This window comes from Poecilia formosa, unplaced genomic scaffold, assembly GCF_000485575.1.
Source record: "Poecilia formosa unplaced genomic scaffold, Poecilia_formosa-5.1.2 Scaffold250, whole genome shotgun sequence".
In the NCBI taxonomy this organism is placed as follows: Eukaryota; Metazoa; Chordata; class Actinopteri; order Cyprinodontiformes; family Poeciliidae; genus Poecilia; species Poecilia formosa.
This window is the reverse complement of record NW_006800189.1, coordinates 433,736-449,507: the sequence shown is the minus strand read 5'-3', so window position 1 is coordinate 449,507 and position 15,772 is coordinate 433,736. Positions and strand designations below refer to the sequence as shown.

At 39.2% G+C, this 15,772-nt stretch overlaps 2 protein-coding genes across 4 annotated transcripts in view; both read left to right on the top strand.

The window, feature by feature from the left end:
* crppa (CDP-L-ribitol pyrophosphorylase A) overlaps positions 1–6,623 on the top strand; it is a 48,404-nt gene extending 41,781 nt beyond the window's left edge. The window contains exon 10 of the mRNA XM_007569870.2: positions 6,197–6,623. Within this exon, the coding sequence (XP_007569932.1) occupies positions 6,197–6,292 (96 nt within the window). The 3' untranslated portion in view covers positions 6,293–6,623. The remainder of the gene's footprint in view (positions 1–6,196) is intronic.
* Positions 1–15,772, top strand: part of meox2a (mesenchyme homeobox 2a) — a 73,158-nt gene that overhangs the window by 9,488 nt on the left and 47,898 nt on the right. For 2 of the 3 annotated variants that reach the window (XM_016680644.1, XM_016680642.1), the window contains exon 1: positions 15,171–15,383. The exons of the other annotated variant lie outside the window; for it this stretch is intronic. The gene's annotated coding sequence lies outside the window, so the exon portion shown is untranslated. Of the gene's footprint in view, positions 1–15,170; positions 15,384–15,772 lie in introns of those variants that run through there. 3 annotated transcript variants of the gene reach the window in all.

Sequence of the window (15,772 nt, the reverse complement as noted above, 5' to 3'; positions counted from 1 at the left end):
ACGGCTGCATCGGTGGAAGGACAGATGCAAGAGTAATGTTCAGAGAGGTTCAAGGCAGGTGGTTGCTCTTTCTTTTAAGGCTCCCTGAGTGGAGAACGCCGTCTGGCTTCAGTCCTGGCAATGATACTGCCCTCAAGTGGATGAAAAAACTATTAGCTCTTTGACAGTAAAATATTAGGATGATGAAATGAGGCAGTAAAAATTCCTAATGCTCCTGGCCGCTTCAGTCATGGTAGCTGGTGTGACTCTAGCAGCCTTTTCCAGTGTGCCTGGATCAGGCGTCACGCCAGGTTTTTCTATTAAAGAGTTGACGTGCAAATTGTCACGATTAAAGGTTCTAAATTTAGGACTTTTCAGCTTCAAAGTTGGCCCCTTCTTGTGGGGCAGAAGATCTGCTGCAGCCTCGTCTTAGATGGTAAGGTTGATTACATCTGTGGCATTTAGGAGTAAAGAGCGAGACACTTTCTTTCTTTGCTTATTGTGTGGTCCTCCCGTTGGGCTCCTCCTGCGTTCTCCCTCTGCGTTTTGTTTCAAAGGGCTGCCGCGTCACGTCTCCTCAGACTTTTACCCCTTTCAGCAGTTAGCAAAACTACAGGCTAATAATTGACATTCCTTTCCATACATTTGTGACCGCAGAGACGGCCTTTGTGTGTTTGCGCATTCCTACACATGGGAGTCATTTTTCCTTTGCTTTTCGTTGCTGCTTGATCAGATTATATACAGCACTGTTTAGATGCTCTAACAATGTTATCAGTTAATTTATGGGATTGGACTTTTCTGCCGCAAAAGAAAGTACATAAACTCCACCAGGCCACCAAGAGATTGGCCAAATCAGAAATGGAAGTAGCAGCTGCTTGGCTATAAATTTTGGGAAAAAAGTGTGTCACTTTCTTCCATTTAATGCGACCCTCACTGCTAATGATGGTTCTTCCACTATTGCATATAAATTATAATCTGTCTGGCAGGGAAATGCTCGGAGTGTGGATCTGTGGCTGTTAATCATTATGAAGTGGAAAGTAGGGATCCCTTATGTCCAATAATGGTAAAGTGAAACTTGTAAAAACAGGCTCTTACAAAATAAAGAGAAAACACTCTCCTGAAGAGCAGTTTTTTTGGAACGTGAAAATTAAATCCACGTTGTTAGTAACAAAATCCACCCAATTATGTAAAATAGAGCCATCAATCTGATTAATTTGCTTGTGGGTTTTATCTAAAAGCTTCCTTGAGGTTTTATTTCGTGAAACCAGATGTCCCACAGCGGTACGTTTTTGTCACAACTCTGCAGCAGACACACAGATTCAGTCATGACCTTCTTATTCATGCTTCTGGGGCATGAAGACATGCCAATCCTCCAGGATCATGTTACATGTTTTTAGCGTCGTTGGTTCTCGTTTCAAATGTTTGGTGTCTGATACACGCAATCCCAATAATTTAGAAACAGAAACACAGAAAACTAACATTTTTTGCTCTAAACAATCAACACTTAAGCTAAAATATGCTCTGTTCCCCCTCATCTCTCTGCTCAGAGTTTTGGAAGTAAGTGGTAATTCAAACCAGTTCTAGTCCATAGTGTGGCACTGATTCCTTCAACTACAAAAAGCCAACATTTTTGGTGTAAAAGCCAGATTTGTCATTTAGATGTGCTGCTCTCACTCACACATAAAGCAGTTCTGATTTGCTCTCATTTTTCTGCTTTCAGATACAGCCCTGCTCACTTGACCATGCTTTTCTTCTGTTTTAATTCTGCTCATGTTGCTGAAACTTGAAAAATCCATGATCACAACTCTCTCAAATCTTCTCAGAAACTCTGCGTTTAAGACGGACCAATCCACTTTACTGATTTTGAATCTTGTTTTGCTCTTGCTCTGAAGTCTGAAAGTAGCTTATAGCTGACAGAGATGAACTGTTACTATGTGCCTCCAAAATGTTTTTGCAGAAAATTTGCCTGTTTGTGGATTTTTTTGTCGAACAAAATGAAACAAACTGAAAAACTTAACAATCAGGTGGCTTAACACACTATTGGCTGGCATTTACAAAGCAGCCAATTCAAGAGCGCCTTTCATTTCTCTTGTTGATTGGATGCTAGCGTTAGCAGTAGTGGTAAGACAGTTTCTGTTGTGCATATTAATGCAGGTTAACGTATATTTAGTGTTTGAGCTACTGAAGCAGTCAGTTGGAAGCGTTTCACAGGAGGTATTTGATTTTAGCCGTTGTGGTCCCAAACTCCCCCAAATACCAGGGCTCCACTGTAGGCAATTGCTTTAAAGTTACATAGATTTAAATCAAAGAGCAGATGAACACGCAAACATCTTTGAGTGGTCAAAAGTATTTTGCTGTAAAGAAACTCTATCCATTTGGGATTTTTGTTTTTGTTTTATTCAACCACGTTTTAAGCCAGAGCGGCACCGTGACGACTTTAAGCCGTGCCACGAGTCAATGAAAAACTAAAGTCTTATTTTTGTTCCACTGTGCAAGCAACTAGTTGATTTAATATGATGTTTATGAAGAAAGATTCATATTTCAAAAGCCACATTTCTGAAGCTGGGAATGATTCAGTGCTGGAGTCCAGACAGGCCTTCAACTTTGATCCTCCTCAGCCTTTGTGATTTGCTTATTTTTGAGAAATTTGTGCAAAGTTCAGGGCTTTTTTTCGCCCCGTTATATCTGAACACAGAGCTCTACAATGTAGGCATTAATTGCTGAAGCTGGGTGCAGGACGAGAACAGAGCAGTCCCTTTGCTTTCCCATGGTCGTCGTCACTGCGCCTGGGTGGCAGCCGTCTGATGATCTGGAGATTTTAAACACGTTCTGTGTGCAGAAGATGTGTCTGCTTTTAGATAACGCCTGAAAAAATGCTTTGAGCTGACAAGCGAGGAAAAGATGCAATCAGATTTACATCTTCCTCTTTGCAGCAGTGATTAAACCACAGGGACACAAAAAAACGACATTTTTCCAGTGCATTTCTTCTGCTTCTTCAAAGATATTCGCTGCAAATATAAATAAATTCAGAGAAAATTGAAAGACATACTTGTTTTTTTGTAATCTTCTGTGTTTATTTAATGGATGGAGTAGAAGTTGGTGATCTGAAGTTGAGCTTTCGTTTTGCTCTGCTGGTGTGAAAGTAAGTAATGAAGTCATAAAAGACTAAAGAAAATGTTATTTCTGGATCAGGATAGAAATTTCTCTGTTATTTTGAAGTTGTACTTGATGTGCTAAGATAAACTACTAAGTATTATATAGCGCGTCATTTTATAGTTTCCTTCCAAGCAGCCAAACTGTGTTAAATTTTTTGTAAAAACCCATGTCAGCGTTTCACTTATGAATTTTGCGTAAAACTTTAGGCTGAATGTGTGTTGTACCCTTAATGCCTCTTCTAAAGATGCCTAAATAAATATTTTTTAAAATATATTTTCATGCATTTATTCAGTGCAGAAAAGTAACTCTACCAGTTTTTTAAAAGTAAATGTAAGTGAAATATTGCAATAAGTATTTATATTTCTGTTATTTATCAGAGTTTCTTTTAGCAGTGGCTCCATGAGGCCTTTACATATTCTCCACATGATGCTTTGAAATGTGTAAGATAAGGTAAAAGTGACTTTTAAAACGTTTTAAATCTGTGCACAAAGTTGATTATTTTTGCAGTCGTATTGTTTTAGGAACGCTCCCAGGAAAACCGCTAACGTCTGGAAACACCTTAAAACAATCAGAGTCTTTCCACCTCAGTCACACAAACTAACATTTCTTGAAGGATTTCTTTTTCTTCCAAACATTTAAGAGTCTGGAAAATCTAAATGTTTGCTTTCAGATTATTGCTGCTGACATGAATGCTCCTCATCTTCCTATCTAAATCCAATTCCTGCTCTCAAACTTCTCCTGCAAGCAAATGAATTTTGCAGACGATTTTATTTAGACGTTTCGATGCCGGTCAAACTTTTCCTATTTCTACTTGTCCATATATATTTTCTCATTCTAAATCATTTAGTACTTTGTGTTGGTTTATCAGATTTTCACATGTAGGATTGTTTGACATTTTGTCTTTCTATGTTGTTTAATTGTCTTTTAAATTGTTTTATCTTGTTAACGGCCCATTTGGGGACGTGCATTTCGAATTAGCTCAGGTTGTAAATATTATAGTGTTCTGTTTTTGTTTGTATTTAACAGAAACTAAAGAAAGAAGGAAGATATAAAAGGTGAGGTGAAGCATTAAAGCTTGAGGCTTAAACCGTTTAAGGCACTGTAAAAAAAAATCTAATTAAATAGATCAGAATATATGCTGCTTGAAAATATCAAAATTTTATAAATTTCACTGGACTTTTAGCTCAGACTAGATTAAATTGAACTTTGTGGCAGCAAATTCTCCAAATGGAGTCTGGTGTGAAGTAAAGAAAAGCACCACTGTTGGGTATGGTGGAGGGTCTGTGATGCTGTGGGCCTGTTACTGTAAAATCTAATTTTGTGCGGTTTGATTTAATAGTAAAAGTGTTTCCTCTGTAGTGCAAAGCAAAAAATATCCTCGTTCGCCTGTTCTCTGTGTTTTCCAGTCATCTTCGCAGTTTTTCCATCTTTACAAAATTCAGTAAATGTTTGTATTATTTTCTGCATCAAAAGCTTCTTAAAAGTCCAGAGGATATTTATGAATAATCCAGTCGGAGCTTGTAGCATGTCTCGGTGCAGAATGGCTGAGACGAAGTCAAACTCTTTTCTGTGGTTTCTTAAAAAAAAGGAAAACAGACGTGTCTCCCCTGGGCCTCATCAAAACACTAAATCAAAGCAGAGTCGCTGCAGACGGAGGAATGAAGTCAGGAGAGTTAAAACTATTAAAAGTGCATCATGCAGCCGGTCTGCAGTGAAGAGAAAAAAACATTACAGAAGAGAGGAATCACAAAAGCAAAACAACCACAACACTGGCGCCCCTCTAAGAACATCAGATGTGAGGTCTTGTTTGTCTTAATGTGTGGTTTGCAGCAGATCTGTCTAATATCATGCACTATAAATTTCAAAGTGGGCCGTACCGGTTCAGAAGCCCCTGAGGAGTTTAGGGTAAAAAGGAAAGTCAAATTTCTTTTAATTATGTGCCATTTTTTTTCCTCTCTCTTTTGCAAAATTACTTCCTCGTGTAAATTAAAGAAGATTACCTCTGCAGGCAGGAGAAACAAAGATTTCAAATAAAAACGGCTAATTTCAGGACCTCTTACAGGAAATATGAACATAAAACATCACATCTACTGGAGGCGTTTAAGCTGCTGAAGACAAACAGGCTTTATGCAATGATTTTAGGTTCTTTGTGTCTGTTTTCTGAATATTTTGTAAATGTTAAACATTTGGTCGTCGGATCCCAACTTCACCGAGAAGCAGTGGTCATATCTCAAAAAGTAGGTGGAGAAATTGAAGCTAACAAACTGAAAACTCTTAAGAAAGGCTTCCCGTTGTTCTGGATTCGGCCCAGACTTGATAAAAAAATAAACTGTAACATGTCAAATACAGACATTTTTAAGATAACCCCCCCCCCCAGAAATTTGTGTTTGGGGCTCCTATGTAACAGGTCTGTTGTTTCCTGTTGCTTTAAAGATTCAGACGGCGGCCAGAAACTGGTGGAAACTGTTAGCAGCTGCATTTCCTTTACAAAATGTGTGCAAATCTTTGCCACTGATGTTGAAAAAAACACAATTTTACAACTGCAGACATTAAATGAAAACCTGAATAAACTTGTTTCCTCGACAAACCATTAAAAATCACAGCAGTGACATTATATTCATATTTCAGCCATGGCGCTAGCGCTCACCATCTATTAGCCGTCGGCGTCTTATTCAGGTGTTGGGGTGACAAGCCCCTTAAATCTGAGAGCGGCTACATTTGCGGCGTTTTGGGGAAATTGTAGATGGTGATCTTACAAAAGAGCGATGAATCCAACACATTGGAATGACACACAATGTTTTATGAACTGTTCGATGCTGTGAGAGCTCTGATGGAGCCAGCTGGACGTTGTCCAAAAAAAAAAGAAAACACAAAAACAAACCATCATCCATATTCCTACTACTGCTTCCTGTCGTCTTCTTTGTCGTTTCTGCCAGTAATAACATCCAGCTGCTAAATAGAGAGCTTTAATCTGTCAGTCCTGGATTGGAGGAGCGGATTGCTGACCTCAGTCTTGACCTTTCTGTCCTGGTCTTTCCTGGTGTCTCTGCAGGACTCGGAGCAGTGGGACAGGTCGGCTTCACGGGTCGCTGACATCGCATCAGCCTTGATTCGGGACAGGAACCCCGCCTTTGTGGGACAGCTCCTGCAGGCGTGACGAGAGGTGGCGTCAACAAAGCAATCACAAAGACTGAAACCGGATTATTTATGCTGTCTGTCAGTGTCTCTAATCCTGCATCAGGCTTAAAGGAAGTTATATTTCTAATTTACATATTGAAAGAAATTTTTGACTTTTACAGCAAACCGATAAACTGAGTCCTACATTTCCCACAATGCTTCTCTGAGCTGTTGTCATGACGCTTTCTCTGTTTCTGTTTTCTCTGACCAGTTGTGTTGCAGTTTTTACTGAAATGTGATTTCATGCGGTTGGACCTGCTTTTGGGGCTCCAAAGACAAAATATAATTAAAAAATATCCTGTTTACAGTAATTCTGAAATATTTCCTTATTTTTCTTAATCGACGGATTTGAAACATTTATCAGAACTTCATCTTCTACTTCCTTAGAAATCAAAGTGTGAAAGTTGTGCAGTTGTCTCTCTTCTGCTAAAGCTAAAGGCATTTTTGGCTCCACAGAAAACCTTAATGACCTCGCAAAGGAAATTATGACTGAGTTTTAATATCCCTGTTAGTTACATTTTCTTCTTTCTGTTATTTTAGTTGTTGGTTCTCAATTTTTTACAAACTTAAGATATTCATGAGCTTTCGCTGAATCCGAGGATGCGTCTTGTGTGAATGTAAACCAATTACCAGGGACTTTAATATTAAAAAATACATAAATGTAAGAACAACTAGACTTGAAACATAGTGCTGCATTTTCAGTTTTTATATGCAGAAATATCATGTTGTAGCTCACACATAATCATTGAGAAGATTCTGGTCTAATTGGCTATTTTTAATTGTATTACTGGCAAAAATCAGACTCTAAAGTAATATGCTAACGTAACATAAAGATTTTAAACAGACTTTTGTAACAATTTTAACCTTTAGTATTGTTTAAAAAACATGAGCCAGGAGCAAATCAGACACTAACATGATTTTATTTTGACTCTTTTCAAGATAAAATAACGCATTAGTTTGCTTCTTCATGCAGAGTTTAATATTTTCAGCAGCTGATTTGTGTGTTGGCGCCGACTGCAGCAGGATGGCGTGCATGGAGTCAGAGTTGAAATCAGCTGCAGTGTGTTCATTGTGATGAAGGCGCTTGTTATCACTCGATGCAGCAACGTGGCTCTGATGTGTTTTTAATGCGTTCTGGAGAGAAACAGAACCGTTTGGTACTGATGAATGGCAAATATGTCGAGCTCTGGCAGAGAAGTCATTGTTTTATTCTTCTATTTTCTGGATATACTTGAAGCCTGATTGTTCATTCACAGGGAAAATAATCATGGCTGCAAGATGGAGGAATTTGATCGAGTTTATGTAAAAAGCTCCACTGGTTAACTCTGGACTGTCACACAGCATAAAATGAGACGTTTTAACACGATTCTGCAGATTTCAGATTTTATTTTCTGTGCATTTCTGAGACAGAGGAGTGTTTGGAAACTCCTCTGGGAGTTTGTTAAAATTCAGTTCTCCTATGAGAAGCACACATAATTACTGACAGTTTTTAAATTTTGACTTTAAGTTCTTATTTTATTCATTGATTCATTAAACCAGAATCTGCTTCTGATTTTATTCACTATTAAATAAAAAAGAAACTAGAAAGCCTAGTTACTTTCAGGAATATTTTTGCCTCCATTAATAATAAAAAGCCAAGTCCACCTGTGGATTAGGTGAGACAAATGTTTATCATTCTTGAATGGCAGCCGGCGGCCACAAATGGCCGCCAGCGGCCACAAATGGCCGCCGCGCCACACTTTGAACACCACTGCTCTAACAAAACCAGGCTTAGCTCACTTGGGTTTGCCAGTTTAAGAGGGAAACCAATAAAACACAAAAGAACTGGACTTTACTTGCTTTCTTTTGCAAAAATTAACAATAAAAAGTTAAAAGTAGCTCTGAAGAAAAACAAAAATATTATTCTAAAACATGTTTTGTGTTTCATTCAGGAGTCAGTCAGGGAGGTTGACACTATCTACTTTAGAGCTGCGGTTCAAGTCTTTCCTCCTGGATAAAGCCTGGAGTGAGGGGCAGCTGGTGTGAGTCATGCCTTTAGAAAAGCTGCTATAGGCGTAGCTGCTGCAGGGCCGGATGCACTGAGCGCCTTTTCATCACGTCTCCCTTTTATTCTTGGTGTTAATGCATACCATTATTGCTGCTTTGTGTTTCTTCTTTCTCTCGGCAGGTATTTGTTGCCAGCAGCGTCTGTGTTTGCCTCAGTCTCCTTCCTGTCCTCTCCACCCCCAGCCGGTCAGAGCAGACCCAAAACTGAGCCTTGTTCTGCTTGAGGTTTTGTTAATGTGTGTAAAATTGATATTTTACACCTTTTTCTATTTCTCTTTGGTTCTCTACTGCTTCTAAAAACTTGGAAAAAAGCACCAAAAAAAAATCACCCAGCTCTTTTTTGGCAATAAGTTAATAGTTTTTTGGTTTTTTTGGGCATGTGGAAAATGAACCATTTCAAAAACCTTCTAAATTTGCCCGTTGCCTAGCAACCCCAGCGGCGTTCCGCTCGTCACCTAGCAACCCAAGCTGAGCTCCCGGACATTTGGTCAGCTGGTTTTACCGCTGAATGCACTGTAAAATGACTGCTGGAAAAGAAACGTGTTTAGTCATTGAGTTACCATCCAGAAACCACTTGCTGCATTCTTGTCAGTTGTGCAGGAGGCCCTACTTCTGCTTTTCAAAGATGTACAGTTGTATAAATGCAAATCTTTTATCACATTTTCATGTGTAAACGTCAAGCTGGGAGGGGAGAGGCCAGCAACAGCTTATTTATTTAAAGTGACAAGAGGCCCTATAACTGTTCATTTTCAATGGTTTGTTTGCTAACCTGTTCAGTAAAGTATAATAGTTGTCTCAAAAGAAGAAGCAACATTCATATAGGAGACTTTGGCTTGGATCCATGAGGACCCAGGAGTTTTTGTGGATTTTGCTACATTCTCAACTCGTCTCAATTTAGTTTTCTTCTAAATCCGACTGAAACCCAATGAGGATAAACCAACATCTCACATGTTTACAGTAATTACCCAAAATATTAAAACCAGCTGCCGGTTAGCATGTAGGTCCCCGATCTGCAGCCAAAACACCTGTGAGGCATCGAGCCCTGGACTCCAGCAGACCTCCATCAGACTAAGGTTTTGTCAGGAAATCCTGTAAGTTCTGCGATGGGGCCTTCATGGCTCTGACCTGTTTTTCCACCACATACCAGAGACGCTTGATCAGACGGGGATCTGGAGACCAAAGGCCAAAGCAACACTTTGAACGCTTTGTAATGTTCCTACATCCTTCTTTTTAGCATAACATGACTCATTAATAACACTTTTTATTACTTTTGTGTTACCCTGGTGTGCTCTGCAACATTCTGTTGTCTGATTTCTTGCCACAGCTCATCTTCAAGCTCAAACTCTCTTCCAGGTTATGACATATTTACACACACAACTCTTTCTCTGTTGATCCGTGAACTCCTGGTTCTTCACTTTTACAGACCTACAGCTTCCAGCATAGTGTTAAAAATTATTGAAACTGCCATGATTTATAACTCAGAGATATTTCACTGGTACAAATGGACATAAAATGACTGCATGAGGGAACACAGTCTCAAAGCGTGTTGTAAAAACATGAAAAACAAGTGATCATCGAATTTAGGAGGCAGTAGGTTCATGTTAAAGGCGCTGACTGGATTTGTCAAGGCATTCATACATGTTGAACTTTTCTGTATATAATTTTATGTTTATTTTTATTTTATTTCATCTGTATGCATGATTGTGGATTGTGGATGAAATATTATTCACTAACATCTTTCTTTTTTAAACAAAAAAAATATTTTGGATGGATCAGTCAATCAAGTTTAATTGGAGATGTTCTACCGGCGATAGAAGGCCGACTTTGTTCCTGTCTTTATGTGTCTTTGAATGTTCAGCTCTGAGTCCATCACTGTACCCAGGTTTCGGGCCTGGATAGTGTCTGTGATTTGAAATCTGACTTTCCATTCTGGCATTTTGTGTCCTCAGCTCCACTGCAGCCACACAGGAAGATGAAACTGAACCGAACTGCTGCGTTTGTGAACATATTTAATTTCTTTGTATTTGGTGACACCTGGTGGATAGACTAGATATGACTGGGTAGGCACTGCCTCAACTTGGCTTTTCTGTAGTTCTTTGGGGTGTGGCAGACATTTTGGATGTAGTTCCTACTAAGAGAAGACTTGCTGAAGACCATTTTAAAAATGTATTGCAGTTATTTGAGAAACGCTGTAATTTATTAGACGAAACATTACAATTTAATTGATCCTTTCAGACTCAGTTTGATGAACTTTTGTTGTTTTCTTAGATGCAAGATGTAAAAATGAAAATATTGGTCACAAAATAAATTCTAAAAAGTACTAGAAATGATCTGAAACTGTAAGCTTTCCGACATCTGATGCTGTTATTTTTTTAATAAGTGTCCTGCTGCTCTATTATTAAATTGAATATAATTTCAGATTGCTGTATAATTTTAACTTTGGCAGCAGAGTTAAACCATCTGGGAGCAGATGTTTTAACTGTGCTCTTCATAGTTGCCGTAACGGACTCTGACGTAGCCAAGCTGCTAACCCAAGTGAGAAATTATGGCTGCCGCGTTTCTGGCATTGCTGCCGTTCTTAATGCAGACCGAGACCAACACCAGATCTCGCCGTTTCATTCTCTGCAGGTCTTCCTTCGATCCGTAACGTTGAGCTCATCCCAAACCGTCTCACCGGTTTTTCCCCACACAAGACATTTTGAGATGCCTTGAACCTAAATTTAGGTTAATCTTAGCTGAAAGAATCCCAGACGTGAATCTTGGACAAAGTTTCATGCCTGCTTTTGTCAGACTTGGGGCTCAAAAAGAGAAACCACAAGGGAAAAAAATTGTACTTTTTCCTAGAGACCAGAAAACAAACAGAGAGGGGAAGTCGGAGCAGCTGGCTGAGAAAATGAGGAGTTGAGATGCCAAAATGCCAAGTGCAATAATGTTGGCATTAATACAGGAGGGAAAATGCTCATAAAGTTGGCCTTGTTAGGTCGCTGCAAACCCAAAATACCTCCTGATGTGCCTGGATTAAAATTAAACATCTGTAAGACGCTGTGGCAAGGAGTACATTTAGACTGGTGTTCACTGGGACAGCTGTTGGACTTTTATTTCTAAATTTGTTGCACTCCAGGGTTGTTTTTTTTGCTGACTGTCCCTGAGTAGGAGGTTTGTTGACAACAGCGCCCTCTGGTGGAACTTGCCAACCAGTCGAATTGTAAAAAGGAAGGAAAGGGGAAATATTTACAGAAATCTGAAATGCTTTTACAAAGAAACTTCGCTGCTCTACAGCATAGTGGTCTCCAGTGAAGAAAAATCTCATGTGATGTTGGCTTTTAGGAAACTACGTTGGAAAGGCTCATGTTACCAATTCTGCACACCCTCTGAGTCAGACTGAGAGACTCTGCAGCTGTTTTCTCTGCTTTCTAAAATGTTTCTGCTGTTCCAAGATAATACTGCTTCTCTGCAACCCAAACCTGTTGACTCAGCTGCCAGTGCATCACTCCACCCCAGCCTGGTGCATCTCTATCTAAACCAAAAATGTTACAAGAAGATGCCAATATTTTATTATTTGGATCCCAGAAAGCTATAAAAAATAAAACCTGAGCAGTTATAAGCTGTTATTTTCTGTTTGCTTTTGATGTATTATTTTGTAAATGAAAAAAAAAGATAGGTGAGACATAAATCTTGCCAGTAGAGGGCAGCACAAACAAGAGTAAGAGGATACGGAAATTAAATAAATGGATTAGATTAGATTAGATTAAATAAAATTAAAGTAGGGATTTTTGAGAAAAACGCTACACATATAACGTTAATTACACAACTCAGGTGGAGACTGTACACATACGGAAACAAATTATACAAATTAATACAGCATTTTTTAGGCTTTTTATTTGTAAATAAATATTTCTAAATTGTGTATTATTTTCCTTTCACTGCATCAATATGTGCTGTGAATATTCTAAAGTTTGGTGATGAGATCAATGTCTAAAGAAACACAGCATATGTCATATCGTGTTGGCTGGGGTGACATGACCTCCAACAGGTGGATGGACAATCTACCAACTACTTGACCTTTTTCTCATTTTATCACAATATATCTACACTCTACATCGTATCTCATTTTGTGATAAACCAACACACTATAGTGCATAATGTGGATGGAAAATGGTTTTCAAGTGACCTGAAACATGTGGCATCCTTGTATTATGTAAAACTGGAGTCCCCAGCTGAGTTTCTGCCTCAGAGAATTCCCACTCAGCTCCTCCAGACTAGCGGCAGCAATAATTAGCAAACACCTGGTGAAACTTTGCACCTGTGTACAAACCACTTCTCAGTCCAGCATAGTGGAGGAACATTGTAGTGATGAAGGAGAGCTTCTTAAAGAGACAGAACCCTAATTTCAGGGCTTCAAATTGCAAATTCAAATTTCTTTTAAGTTATGTATGGAAGAATAATTTACCTTGCAGTAATTCGTCTGTATTCTACCTTGGTTCCATCCAAACGTCAATCTCTGTGTTTTAAAACAAAATCAGGTGCTTAGCACACCACTCACTCTCATTCTCATCTTTTCACTCACGTTTGTAATTATGCTTTGCTGACCGCAGTAGAAGACAGTGTAAGGCATTGCTGTGAACCAAGTAACCCTCTGCGGCAGAGAGGCTTTAGGTCAAAATAGATAATTAGATTTATCTGCATTATGTCATGGTAATGGATTAAACTTTTTAGATTAATCACATACCCAATAGTTGCAACATGACTGTGAAAAGGTGTAAAAGTTGTGAATATGTTTGCAAATGTAACCTGGTTGTATTTCTCTTTTTGTTATAATTACACAAAATGTCTTTTTTTTTTCGGTTATTCGTATTGTTCCTTACCTGACTGAAACGCCTCCTAAAACTCTGTCATTGTTTTAACCATGTTACTTTAAGATTGGAAGCCCTGCCTTTTTATTTCTTCTTCTGTGGTATTGTCTTTAAATTGTTTGCGCCCTTTAGACCCCGCCCCCCTCCTTTTTGTCATGTTGTCCTGCGGGAGAGGTGTGTACCGTTTATTTTTCATCTAAATACATCCAGTTTATTTATAGATCTATTAAGTTAATTTTTGTTATCACCATTGTAATAAATGAATCCATTCTGTAATGTAAATATTTAAGTGAACCTACGATTGCAAAATAGCAGAAACTAACTTCTTGGAGCGGGTGGCCTATAACGTTGTTGTTTTCTGTTTGTAAATCGATAAACCATTTTACAAACAAACCGTGTCACAACCTGATCATTCAATAAAACCAGCTCCACTCAGAAAGGACTCGGTTACACAAGCAGCTTTCAGTTAATTCAGCTTCTGTTGGCTTCAGTCAAATGGAAGAAGTTTTGATTTTCTAAATATGTATTTATTCAGTTTCTAAACATTATGGATTTAATTTCTAAAGCAGCAAATTACACATACACCCCTTAAGTGCTTTCATCATCGTCATCATCATAAGTTCTTCACCACTTCACTTGAAGGAAAAACACACTGTGAGTGTTTCTGATGCTGCTCCTGGAAACCCAAAGCTGCAGCATTAAAAACTGATGACAGGAATCGACACAGCAGGGGAACATCTTTCAGCCCGTCTCGCCTGTTGGTGTTGGATTACTTCATAACAGCAGAAATTGGCACATTGTACTGTATTGTACTTGGTTTTTTTATTGCGTTGTCTTTTCCGGCCTCGTTTCCACCCCCGCATATTCCTCCCGTCAGTCCAAGCTGTTGCTGATGCTCCCTGGGTCCAAATGAGGTCCACATTTCTCCCCTTCTGAGACGCTGGTGCTGTGCGGACAGATGAGGCTCGCCCTAAAAAATGAGGCTCAGCAGGACTGGAGATCCGTCGCTGACAGCCTCGTCTGAAGCAACCTGCTGGAAGTGGAGATTGGTTTGGTCTGAAGTTGGCGCTCTGATCTGAGGGAGGCCCCGGGGCCCGCAGCGGTGTTGTGCCTCAACAGTGCGATGTTGAGTAGTAATCTGCCACAGCTCTTTGCAGAAGAATGTAATTCAGGATGGAATTAGGGATTTTCTTGCCAAAGAGGCGATGTTTCTGATCAGTAGGACTTTGGTGTGTTTTGACATCAGCAGGTTTTAAAGTTAGTTTAAAGTTGCTAAAATCTTCAGGATTTTGGTCTTTTTGCTTTATTAAGCAAGACCACCAGGCTCAGAAACAGTTCCTACCTGCGGTTGTCAGACTACTGAACTCCAGCTGCAATCATCTCACTTTATTACTGTTTTATTTATTTATATACTCTGGTATTGACCCCTTGCACATGACACCACTCTTCAGAACTCTTCCTGCTCCGCCATGACGGTGTTCTGTCAGATCAGCATACTTTGTCAGATAGTCATAGGCTTAGCTCAGACATGTATACGCAGTCTTTACCATATGATTTCATTTAACATAGAATCATGACGTAGATCATCATACACTTTGTTATCAACAGCTGTATGGCATCCTGACTTAACGGTTAAATAGGTTAATGCGTTTTACACGGGCGTGTGTTGTAGTTGACTGCAGCTGCAGCTAGACCCTGCTTTAAATGTACGACAACGCATGTATATTTATCTAGTTATCATATTATATGATATTATAAACAATTTAATGACTTATTTTCGTCATAACTTGTTGCGTATGCTGAACTGACAACTCCACTGACGGTCGGACTTTTTAATGCGCATGCGCGGGCATGCGTACTAACTGCATGTATGCTATCCTGACAGCGTATGGCTATCTGATAGAACAACGGACGTCAAAACAGCCAATGATAGAGCCTGCCAGAAAACAGAAATCTGTAACCTAATATGGCTTTTATTTAGTTGATTTTACTTTAAAAATGGTTATAGGGTATGGAGAGCAGTCGACTACTGAAAAAGACAAGGATGCAAACCATTTTATTTTATAAATTTCAATGAGGAAAGATGCCAAAGACGATGGATAGTAGCCGTTAATCATAATGACTGTCAGCCCTCGGTGTAATCGCGGATTTGCAGCGAACACTTTTTACAAGGTAAGAAGATTAAAGTTCATACGCTTTATAAGTAAGCAGAATTAGAAAGATATCAAACATCGCATTATGGAGAAGGTACGTAACCATTAGTAACCATGGAGACAGTGCCGCACTGTCATGTACCCTAGCATGTAGGGAAAAAACTGGTTAGGATCTCGTCTTTTGTACGTTTTTCAAATTTGCTCCGGTTTAATGGGGAAACGCTGTTTATGACGTAGTGACATAAATCATGTGGTGTGAATTCAGGTAAAGTCAGTAATTTGATGAACACCTCGTGGGGGAGAAGGTATGGGTCGGTTGCTAAGCTATCTATTTCCAACTTTTATAAATACCCACACCTGGTTGGGTCTATGAGCCCCAACTAGGTGTGTTGCGTTCACAGACAAATT